This window comes from Brassica oleracea, chromosome C6 (genome assembly GCF_000695525.1).
Source record: "Brassica oleracea var. oleracea cultivar TO1000 chromosome C6, BOL, whole genome shotgun sequence".
NCBI lineage: Eukaryota > Viridiplantae > Streptophyta > Magnoliopsida > Brassicales > Brassicaceae > Brassica > Brassica oleracea.
Genome location: NC_027753.1, coordinates 16,644,146 through 16,657,092, shown reverse-complemented (window position 1 = coordinate 16,657,092; position 12,947 = coordinate 16,644,146). Strand labels below are relative to the sequence as shown.

The 12,947-nt window shown below is 31.8% G+C and overlaps 1 protein-coding gene and 1 long non-coding RNA gene across 11 annotated transcripts; one reads left to right on the top strand and one right to left on the bottom strand.

Moving 5' to 3' along the window:
* Window positions 1-577: 577 nt before the first annotated feature.
* On the top strand, window positions 578-2,369 carry LOC106296542. 10 transcript variants are annotated; one of them, XR_001261256.1, is made up of 6 exons: window positions 665-766; window positions 840-928; window positions 1,007-1,103; window positions 1,298-1,473; window positions 1,912-1,952; window positions 2,065-2,338. It is a non-coding gene; the product is annotated as an uncharacterized LOC106296542 (long non-coding RNA). The 10 variants fall into 10 exon arrangements; XR_001261253.1 differs by having other exon boundaries at window positions 1,912-1,974; window positions 2,024-2,338; XR_001261254.1 differs by lacking the exon at window positions 665-766 and adding an exon at window positions 578-658 and having other exon boundaries at window positions 1,912-2,338.
* A 3,082-nt stretch (window positions 2,370-5,451) lies between these two features.
* Window positions 5,452-5,847, bottom strand: LOC106297595. Its single transcript, XM_013733804.1, has one exon. The coding sequence runs from the start codon at window positions 5,845-5,847 to the stop codon at window positions 5,452-5,454; it is 396 nt and encodes a 131-aa protein (XP_013589258.1).
* Between the last annotated feature and the right edge of the window lie 7,100 nt (window positions 5,848-12,947).

Sequence of the window (12,947 nt, the reverse complement as noted above, 5' to 3'; positions counted from 1 at the left end):
AGACTGATAAGAAGATAAACATACAGATTATATTCTCTTGTTTCACAACAATTTGAACAAAAAAAAATTAGGGTGGGACAGATTTCTATAGCAGCATGTGCTACTCTCTTTCTTTTCATCTTCACTGATATGACCAATGACCGGAACATATTTCTAGAATATAACTCAATCCCAAAGCTCGAGTTTAATCCCAACATCGTCTTCCCGTATGACGACCATAAGGTCAAGTTTAGTGAGATCAAGAATATTAAACAATCATCGATTTCACTGCTCGTGGCCTTTTTGATACAAATGGCAATGACGACGAGCTTTGAGGAGAGAGCTAAAGGTGTTATAAAAGATCAAATAACTCTTGGTGAATAACCTAGAAATATAATCAATTTTAATAAGATTTTGTTTGATAAACACATGAAATAATTATTCTTAAGAGATGGTCCAAATTTAAAAAAAAAATTACACACGAAAGAAATGACTTTATGTACTATATGGGCATTTTGTGCCACCTGTCACATAAAAAAAACAACTATCCTAATTTTTAGTTCGCAAGATAATTCTGAAAAATATTATGGGCTAATATCAGGTTTGTTTGTTCAAGCCCATTTGTTTGTCTGTCAAGCACATGACGTCTTTTATTCTAGCCGCCTCCGATTAGATTCTTGTAACGCCTTCTCTTTCCCATTAATTTTCTCCTTTAATCAGACCATTAACATCGTCATCCCACTTGCTGCATTATTAATTCGAGCTCAGAGTCTTCGTTACCTAACCGGTGAAACTTCATACGCTATAGAAAAATTTTACGATTTTTTGGTGATATTTCTTCTTTCCTTTTCTTTTTGCAGATTTGGTTTCGTCGATCGACTGCGACTCGACTTGGGTTTGTGCTTTCAGTCCGTAAAAAAACAAGAGCTGATCGGCATCATTTATTCAGGTTTGAATTTTCTCAGATTCCAGTCTACAATCGTGTTTGAATGGCTTCTGGATTTTTAATATTATTATTTGTTTACAGTATTGGGGAGGTGAAATCCAATCCCTTCGCTTCGCGCCAGGCTTAGCAACGCAAGAGGAGAAACAGGCCCGGTTCACCATAATGTAGACCTGAGAACGTAGGCAATTGTAGAAAATTGATTCTTTCTCTTTGAGTAAAGTCATGGCTTCTCAAGCATGCCTCCTTTATTCCTCCCAGCATGCCTCACATCTCTCTTGCAATATGTGGCTATCTGACGGCTCTTTGTTCAATCGCAAATACCACTCAAGAATCGTATCTCAAGTGTGAACTAACACTCTAATTTCTTTGCAGGTTTAACACAGTCAGAACTCAAAGCTACATGAAGGGATGAGTGAAAGAAAAGGCAGTGCCTCTCAATGATATACGAAGGTAAAAACGGTCAGTTGACTAAATAAGGAGAATATATCCTCGATTAAATCGAAGCTCATATCAGATGTGGTGTTTTACTGTTCATCACCATAATTGAGGTTTGTGAAAATTTTCTTTTATTTTCATAAGTCAGAATCAGTTTTTTTTTTTGGTCGAAAGACATTTCACGACTTTCATAGCTCGAGAACAACTTTTTTCAAGCAAGGTGATGACTCTGTAAAAAAAATTCCAAGCTATTTTCTTTTGACAACTATACATAATTTTGGTTTATTTCTTCCTGGTCAGATTAGTAGATATCTCTAATGCAGAAGCTTTGATTTTTGTTAAGCAGTCAACAGGACAGTTGATGCTCTATGTTTCTTCAAATGCCGATGATTTTTCTTACAAAGCAATTATAAGAAACAGAAAAACTTCCGTTAACTTGAACCATTGGGTTTGGCTTTGCTAGGAACAATATCATACAATGATGCTCTTTTCATCATTCCTGTTAAGAACTACTAGATTCTCTTTCTCAGGAAGCGACTCTTTTTCTTCAGGGATACAGCTTCTGCATCGAATGGAGCCTTTTATTAATCATGTCTGATGATACAAAACTCTTTGTAGCATGGTTTTCTGCCTCTATGTATCCGGTCCTCTCTTATCTAAGAGATAGCTCACGAAATATGTCTTTAATTGAAATCTCATTGCAGATGTTGGCTGAAGAACACTGGTGTAGTGAATGTGCAAACTATACGATGGCGTCACTTAATGAAAGGATGTAGGAATACCAAAGACAAGTTGACGGAGAAATATAAACTCAACTGATTCTCTAGCAGGGGATGGCATGAGAATACCTTTTGCACATAAGCGTACTCATATCTTTATACTGTTTCTGTCTTGCTCATATTTTATACTATTTTGTCTTATAAAATACATTATCTTAAAGAAAAATAAACGAAACATTGTTGTTTGTGGTTTGGACCACTGAAACAATTTATCATATATCATTACTTAAGATATGTTTATGGCTTTTGACTACTTCCAATAAAACTTATTATTAGATCATTTTAATTGATTTAGGAGTCTCCACCCCCATCAACCAATGTTACCTTTAAATTACTTTCCATATTTTAGGTTAAATCATTCATCATAAATTTAGCTAATACCAGCTACGTTCATGTCAAGATCAACTTTAGGTTAAAGCATCCTCGATGAATTTCGATAAGGTTTTCAAATTTCCAACTCTGTTTTCTTATAAGTGTTTACTTAAGAGCTTAAAGTGATAATAGATACAAATGTAACAGATATGAAAGGTCTCAGGTCTGTAATCTTCTACGCAACCAATGATCAATACATTTACATATGTTAATGCGCTAATGTATCCAACGTATCTTTATGGTAATACCTAAACATAGAATGCATTCATATTAAAAGTCTCTTACCTATTTTTAAATTATTTATAAAATAAACAGATTATTTACTAAAATTAAATAATGAACAAATTAAGGTATTCAAATAAAATATAGCTTCAATATTTACTGAGCCAATGTTATTAGTCATCAAATTATAAATTTCGGTATTCAAGATATAATCTCTCAAATAATTAAACTAAATTTATCAAATATTATAACAAGTTGAATACATAAAATAAAATCACATTAATGTTTAAGTTATTTTTTTTTACTTTAAAACTATTACAATTTATAGACAAAAAAATGGGTCGTGATGGCACATCATCTTTAGTATTCTAATATTGTAACACCCCATCACAAAAAATTAAATCTAACTAATGAAACTTTAATTAAAAAAACAAAAAAATAAATAATTATGCTCATATAAACCTAACCAAAAAATATATAATAAAAAACCATTTAACCATTTTCTAAATAATCAATAGCAACTGTTTTGAAAATTATAATCGGTTATATGAAGTAGATGGTCTACTTGATCATAAAATATTAAAACATACAAACAAACTATAAAACAATAATATTAACTTTTTTAATAGTGTCTACTTAACTTAGAGTCTAAATGATAACATAGATAACAAGTGTGAAACAAGTGTGAAACAATTGTGAAACAATTGTGGTGTGCTCTTAATAATAACAAAAATATACATACATATATATGTAAAGATTTATGTTGCTATTAACAGCGGTGCGGTTCGGTACGGTTTGTAAACATTCGAAACTTTATTTATTATATTCTACTACAGTAGTTCAATTTTTATTTTGTTAGCGGTAAATGGAATATCTATGCTAATAAAGTTGTCTTTTCTTTTTCCACAGACCGCCACGTCAGTAGGGAGGGTGGACATTTTTGGACATGCGGCCGTTCCTGAATCTGCAAATTTTTTTTTTGGTTATTAAAGTTATATGGACCGTCTACTTACGAAATCGTGAAAGCTGCAACAACGGAACCTATCTATGCTCTTTTACTTGCGGCCATACTTTCCATTTCTACTGCATTGATCAATGGCTTTATACAAACATAAGTTGTCCCATATGTAGAAAAAGTCATCTATGATTCATCATTATTACAATTTATAAGGGGTTTCTTATGTTCCAATTTTCTGTTTTATTTACAAACTGTTTTCGATTTTCGTTATTATTTTCAAACAAAAGATATAAATGTTTTCCCTCTTTTACTAATATGTTCTATTGCTAGAGTTAGTTTCGTACCAAAAATCAAATAAGAAGAATATATGAACAAAACTTCATCACACACGTTTAAATTCAGATTACTCTCTAAAATAAAATTTCAAGAGCGTTCCTTTTATATAATGTCCACATAATACTTAACACTGTAAGTATGTTCTATAAATAAAACATCAATTTTACTATATGTTTAAATTCAAACTAACTTTGTTACGATTATCAGATTTTTATTATATTTTTATTGAATTCATTAGTCACAACCACTTATGTTATTTCACTTTGAACTAAGTATCTTCAAAACAAAGTAACACACTATGGTCGCTAACCACTATCAAATGGATCATAAAAAATCAATCTCTTTCGATGTATTTTTATTTTCATATTTTAGAACATATTTTGTTTACTACGACCATAAAATGAATTGTGAATTCATTTAAGAAAAAAACATACGTACCCGGCGTGTAGCGCCGGAATAGCACTAGTTAATAGATAAGATATACAGCTAGTGCAACTTTATGTACTATATTTCTCCTAAAGACATACCACTAGTGCAACTTTATGTACTATGTTTCTCCTAAAGAAATGCGCCTAACTTATCTTCTTTTATAGGAATCGTTGTCCACTGAAAAAGTAATCCTATTAAACACCGAATGCTTTTTATTCTTAACATTATAAATACGAATCTTAAGTAAGAAGTGGCTCTAAATAATAAACAGCGGCTTTAATCTAGTGATCTCTCCATCTATAAGCGATTAATTTTTAACTTCTCTATGCAAAATATTGAAGTTTTAATTTTAGTTAATGTCTTTTATTTTAAAATTATAAAATAAATTAAAATTTTAATTTTAGTTAATGTATTTTATTTTAAATTATAAAATAAATTAAAATCTAAAAATTTGAGTGGTATAAATTTATTGGGAATTAAACAAACTAATAAATTAATATAATATTTAGTTTTTATTAATATATACAAATCTTAAAACATCAAGTTTTAGAGTATAATATAATGTAAAAAAGATATCCACTATTGATATAATTACAGAATGTTGTGAAACTTAGGAGAATAGTTTCTTATTCTTATTAATCATAAACATAAATAACTTTTATATATATGGAATTACACTGTCATACAATAATGGAAAAACTAGAAAATGAAATAGTACAAATCATAAGCCTAAAACAAATAGGAAAGTAGTTGCCTATGAGGAAAAGGAAAGCGGCCGTCTCTCTCTCCGCCGTCTCTCTCTCTCTAATGGACGGACCGGTTATGGACATCCACAGTATAGTTTATAACACTACCCCTTGGATGTCATAACCATACAGAGATTGTAATACGCTTTGGAAGTTGCCTTATTAAAATCTTACCAGGAAAACCCAATGGGACAAATCCATGGTGAAGAAAAAAGAGTACAACACGTATTACTCCCCCTGTTCTGTACTTCACTGAAGGTCTTTAAGTCTACGCATCCGAATCTGATGCGTGAGCTTTCTGAACGTAGAGGTCGGAAGTGACTTGGTGAATAGATCAGCTGAGTTGTCACTTGAACGCAGTTGTACCACTTGGACCTCGCCGGCTTTCTGTAACTCATGCGTGAAGAAGAACTTAGGCATGATGTGTTTCGTCATGTCTCCTTTAATATAGCCATCCTTAAGCTGAGCTATGCATGCTGCATTGTCCTCATACATGATCGTTGGTGCGTCTTTCCCTTCGGTCATCCCACAATCAATTCGGATAATGTTGGTCATGGACCGTAACCATACACACTCGCGGCTGGCCTCATGAATAGCCAAAATCTCAGAATGGTTAAAGGATGTGGCCGCGATCGTCTGCTTCATGGAAAGCCATGATATGGCTGTACCACCATGTGTAAAGACATAGCCTGTCTGTGATCGAGCATTGTGCGGATCCGAGAGATAACCTGCATCAGCAAAACCAACTAAACCTTCTTTGTTTTGGTTAGTATAAAATAGACCTAAGTCTTTCGTTCCTTGTAGGTAACGAAGAACATGTTTAATCCCGTTCCAGTGCCTTTGGGTTGGACAAGAGCTAAACCTAGATAGTAGGTTCACGGTAAAGCATATGTATGGTCGTGTGTGACTAGCCAGATACATCAAAGCTCCTATATATTATATTACACATAAAAATACCATAAAATACTCAATAGTTTATTTTTGGAAGTCTTTTTTATATGAGCTTGGTAGATATATTCCTTTTTGGTCTAGTCAATCAAGATGTTTGAAACCAAACGTTTGGTTTAGTAAGAAACATGTATAATCTCATTAATGTGTTGGGGACATAAATTATGTTTTACGGGAGTTAGTTATTATATTCGAATATGAATATTGAAAATAAGGCAAATTGTGTATGATAATTAATAATAATTTAAAATATATACTTATTATTAAGACAGTGGCATGAGATGGTAATTATTGAGGGGAACTTAGGGCAAAGTACAAAATGTACTACTCTTTTAATAGATTAGATTAGATAGTACAATGTAAAATAATTCATTAATTCTAAAATAATAATAGTAGAAATGTGTAAGCCTCCCTTTGGCTAAATATAGAGACTTTTTCTGATCAAAAGATAAATATAGAGACTTCAGTTAATTACATACTAAAGTCTTTATTACTCTGGAGGAGGAAGGTACACTGAAATTATTAAAACCATTTGTGGTTTTAATTTTAGCGACTGAAATTTGCATTCAATGACTCAAAGTTGTTGTCACTTTAGTAATAATTCAAACTTGCAATCCATTGAAAGCATCTTACGAAAGCATCTTCATTCTAACCATTAGACAAACAAAAAGCTTTTCTTGTACTAAAGATTCCTCTGACCGATAGACAAGAAAGTGGCTTTAACCTAGTAGTACAATAATGTAAAATAATTCACTCACTTTTGAAATAATAATAGTAGAAATGTTTAAACCCCCTTACTATGTAATTAAAGTCTTTATTACTCCTGAGGGGCAAGGTACACTAGCTTGCCACTCTATATAACTCACTCCTGATTCCCCTCTTTAAACTCAACAAATCAAAACACTCATATAGTGACCATATCAATATGAACAGCACCGAGAGAAAAGATGACAAAGATGAGAGTTCGACATTTTACGATACCGCAACCAAAGTCATCGGCGTGGTTGGAGCCATTGGAGCGGCCGCTAGTCTATTCTCGTGGATGACATCAGGCTCAGATGAGAACGGCCCGAAAGAGAAGATGATGAAGGCTCCTGGTGGGAATGGTTCGATTATTCCTAGGGCACCTTTCGAAGCCAACCCGAGAGATCACTTCAAGAACCAGCGTCAGCTTAATAAGAAATGAAAAAAAAATGATTATGTGGAGATATTTAATATTTCCCACTTAGTTTTCTATTAACTGCATAATAAACCGTTGCATATGACGGATATATGTCTTATATGTAGCATGTTATATATATGCATCTGTATAATATTGCAACTTTATTTACTCGTGTATAATTTTAATAAGTCAATTTATGGATGTAATATTTGCTATTCTACGTTTACCAAAAAAAAAATTGTTATTTTAGTATATTCATGTTTAAATTTGTTGTTTTCGGGAGCCGATTAAGAATGTTGACTGAGGCCATGAAATTTTGTTAATCAGTATAAGTCATGTGATAAAACCGTAGAAAAGTGAAGATAGCATGACCAGAAGTTTGCAAATCGAAATGCGAAGGAAGCTTAAGAAGTGAATACAATATGGTGCTTGAAATTAACCTTTGCTTATCTTGTCCTCTAAGTCGTCGCTCTGGATAAACAGGATCAACATGCATTTCATTATTAAATGTTCAATTTGGATGGTGAAAGTGAATACAAAAGCTGGCTCATATGGGACAATAGGTCAATCCTTTTGCCTTGCGGAGGTGAAAAGTGGTCGAACTACTTCGCTTTGGCATGGATCGTGGTTCCCGCTAGGATGTATTTGGGACCAGTGGCAGAGGCCGCTTGTGGGGAGGGAGGTAACTTGACACCCCTATGAATTTCAGAGTTTTAGAAAAATTACTTGTATTTTGAAGAAACAAAATTGTTTAATTCTGTAAAATTGATTTATTGACCCCCGTAACTTTTTCTCTCCGGAGTAACTTGACCCCATGATTTATATTCTTAATACTACCATTTTGATAACGTGGGTAAATGTCACTGCTTTTTTTTAACCCTGATTTATTAGAAAATTTATCATTATCTATTATATACTATTCCATATTAGTTTAGGAAATTAGGTTAATTTTTTCTCTATATAAACTATGCATTTGTAACATTATTTTTATGTGAGTAATATAATTCTTTCATAAACACTTTTGTGTTCTTTACTCTCATCAATTTGTTATGGTATCAGAGCTGGCCCAACATCCTGACCCATTAATCCGGTCCGGATAATGGTCCGATCATCCCATTAGCTGATGGCTCATAGAAAGCTCAGTTCCGCCGAGATTGCTAAAAAATAAAGCATAGTCTCGGAGGAGTATTATGGATTCTGCGAGATTGATGGTTATACGCATCATTATCTCGAGGGAGGGCGTTGGAGAGAATATCACACATTGGAAATATGTAAAAGACTTGAGTAATATATAAGAGATTTGAGCCAATCCACTAATTGTCAATTGGTTTTAAGTTGGAAATGCTGTATAATTGTTTAATAAATCACTTTCTCCTGGACTTGAAACCTGGATTTCCTGTAATCTGCAAAAAACTGCATTGGGATTTGAACTCATACCTGGATGTAGAAAGCCTTTAAACCTTAACCAATAGACTACGGTGCTATGTCACTACTTTAATAGTTCTTTTTGGAGAAATGGCATTCTAATTAAAACTTTAATAATCCTTTCCATATTTTCCTTACGTTTTAATTTGTTTGATTTTCTTTCCAATTTTTCCAGCTGTCTAACATTTCTATTTCAGTAAAAAAAAAAAGCAAACTTTTTTGCATTTTTCATAACATATTCTTATTTTATTCTTCATTATATTTTTGTCTTTAACCATTTTGGATTATAGAGTTCCAATGAATACCAAATACTATTTTGTAGGTTAATGTTTGAATAAATATAAACTTTAATAATTTTAATTTATTTAATAATTTTAATTTATTTAACTAATTAATTTTAATAATTTGCATATCATTTATATTCTATTATAAAAAAAAATTGACCCAGTCAAACTAATGTCTGGTTCCGCATTGTTTGGGACTCTCGTGGGGCTTGATGTCAGATCGACATGGGTATCTCTACAAATGCGACTGTAGAAGAAGCTATGATGAATCTCTTAGCACAAATGGAAACATGGATCAAAATAGAAAAGGGAATCACAGAAGAAAATAAGATTTCGTCAACAGTTAACAATTAATCCCAATATCCTACTATAATACTAATCTCCATATATAACTTATGCATATTGATAAGTACAAAGTTTACTCCACTAATAGGAGTAGTACAAGAGATGTCAATCCAATCATAAGTTGTTTCAAGTAATGAGAATGCATATTATTAGCTTAGTCTAACCAATCAAAGTAGAATTTAGTTGTAACAAGTGTCTAACTATAACTCAAACTCAAGTAACAAGTAACCTAAACACAAACCTTCAATCAGTAATAAAAGAGAGTCCACGGGTGATATGTAATTGAACTGAGGTGATTAAGATCCAATTCAAGGTGCTAATCAAACAAATATAAAGTTTCTATAAGTTTTTTTTTTGAATTATACAGGGGTATCCTAGCCCCACAACAGTGGTCCAGACTAGTCACGTGTCGGTCTCATGTCTCTAAAGATGCCGAAATTTTAATTCTCTAGTGGCCGGAATTCGAACTTCGGTGACTTCACCGTATTAGGCTTTTGCCATCAAGTTAATCACCACTAGGCCAAAAGCCCTAGTTAAGTTTCTATAAGTCTAGAAGACACAAAATAGATTAATTATTTTCCAAGACAATAATCTCAATGTAATCAAGCATTAATTATACATCAAATCCCGTTGGTCTACTTCAATCAAACATGTATTAAGAACAAACACTACAAGAAAAATGAGTTTTGATAGCAATACAGTATAACGTTTTTTACCTTTCTGCTATAATTGACATACCCTTTAGTTTTAGATAACGTTTGCAAAAATACAAACGCTATGTTTGGTTGATCCGAATTAAATTCTGAAAACACTTTTTAGAAACGTAGTATATATATAGCACTCTCAAACTTGAAACACTATGCATAATTAAAGCGGGAAAATAGTTGATTTTCCCTCTCATCCTTATTTTACTTTCTCTCTCTATAAATTTCATTTATCAACTTTTAAAAACTCTATACTCTAAACCATAAACTTTAAACATAAACCTTAAAGCTCAAGTATTTTTTTTATTTTAATCACAAATCAAAGTTTAAATTCAAATTTTAATATTATTAAAAATTAAATTTTAAAATATCATCTAAACTTCAAACCCTAAACTTTAGACTTATATATATATATATATATATCATACCCCAAATTAATCTTTTTTTTGAAACACATCGAGATTAATTATATATTGTAAACTCTAACTAAAAATCTTAAAAACTCTAATCGTTTTTATTATTTAACTTCGAATCCAAAATTTTATCTCAAAACATAAAATCTAACCCTCCAACACTCCAAACCCTATATATCACAAACATTAAAAGACCCAAACATTAAACTTAAACTTCTTAAAATTGAATCTCTTACAATTTTTAATCTAAATTCTAATATTAAATCTTTTCCAAAGCATAAAATCCAAATTTATGTTTCAAACTTTAATTTCAATTCTTATACATAAACCTTTTAATCCTATATTCTATTTTTTTTTTACCAAAAACACTTAAAACCTTCATTTTATATTTTTACTCATAAAACTGTATTATAAACAATAAAATAAAATATGAAAATCTATTTCTATACGTAAATTAAATAAAAATACAAACTAAGTTTCTTATAACTTTATTGACAAGAAAATACTATATAGCAAAGAAAAGATAAACCAAAAATGAAAAACTCTTATTGGCTAATAAAAATTGGTGGGGATAAGCAAAACTTAATCTCAACCGTTGGTAAACCTTAACTAGGTGATGAAATTTCATTGGCTAAAGGTTGCCTCGTCTTTCTTATTTTTCTTGTTCATCTCATTTTCTTCTCCTTACGGTTTACACAGATCTTCACTTTCACTCTCTCTTTGTTTTATTTGATTAATCCACCAATTCTCACCGACCTATCTCTCCATCCCCGACATCTCGCGACACCAACATCTCGTGCTACCGCCATATCACCGTCAGAATCTATTTCTTATTCTCTTTGATCTTTGATTTATTTGGATCTTTTATGTGCTTGAGATTCTAATCGACATCTTCTGTCTCTCTCATTGTTTGATTTTGATTTTATTATTGTTCTTAATAACAGAATGAGACAACGTCATGAAGAGGAGGAAGAAGATGCGGCGGAGGTGGTGCATAGATAAAAGAGGAAGAAGAGATGCGGCGAGGTAAATGGGACGAGCTTGCGGTGATGGATCCGGCGGAGACAATGAATCTTCAGATCTGAAGAAGCTGTGGTGTGGATATGGCAGAAGTTAGGGTAGTGGTGTGGAGGTGGAGCCAAGCACGAAGAAGATAGATGATTGAAGATGTGGTTTAGAAATTTAGGTTTAGTTTCTATTTTTTCAAAAATTGGTTTAGCTTGGCTTAGTTTGGTTTAGTTTAATATACCAATCCTTAAATATGTAACTAATATCGATATTTTAAAATTTTAAAATATTTTTATTTTGTTACTGAAGACAAAAGATAAGATGAGCCGTCTTCGTTGAATATACATAAAATAAAAATGTGGGGTCTGTTGCACTATTTGCACAGTAAATTCTACTTCTATATAAACGATCGATTCGATCGTTTATAAATTATCATTCACTCTTCTCTCTCTAATACACTCTTTTTATCAGTGTTATAAATTCTACGGGTATAAATTTTGCCCTTATTTAAATTCCCGCGATACAATAAAATTCAAGTTCCTTTTATAACACGTTATCAGCACGATCACTCTGCGATTCGGTAAAATTTATTTGTATCATTTATACCCTGTTATAATGGTCGGTATACCGCCTCTACTATTATTTATATCATGTTATAATGGCCGGAATACCGCCTATATTATTTACTAGTAATTTAATTTATTTATTGGTCGGCCGAGCCGCCTTATATTCTGTTTATTATTTATTGGTCGGCCGAGCCGCCTAATATTATGTTTATTATTTGTTGGTCGGCTGAGCCGCCTTATATTCTGTTTATTATTAATTGGTCGGCCGAGCCGCCGTATAATTTATTTATTACTCTGCATTGATCGGCTGAGCCGTCGCATGATTTATTGTCATATAACATAAATATTTCATTGTCATAATTTTTCACTTTTATGAAATTTTATAGATTTGATTGACCGTTTAATACGATATTTTCGGACTAATTTTTGGTGCACTCGATTTAACCCCAACGGTCACAAAGAAATTTTTTCAAAATTTCCCCTTTCTCCAACGGTCATGAACAGTAATTTTCATCTATAAATACAACTCATTTTTACTCCATTTTTTCATCCAAAACATTTCATCTTCTCTCAAAAATTTCAAAATCGCTCTCCTCCGATTTTTCAAGAAAGATGATTCGCGCACTTTTGTTTTTATGTGCCATTTTTATTTGTGTTTCTATTTATGGTTTATTCGTTGGAGAATTTACTCCGAGTGAATTTAAGATGAATATCGGTTTAATTTTATTTACATCGCTTCTCCTTGTAATTGCTTGTATGATTAATGTAAACGGTTTTTAAATTATGAAGTTCATAATAAATGGTTCATTTTAAAATTGCGAAATTCTAAATATATATATATATAGTCATTTTAGACGATGATATATATATATATATATATATATATATAT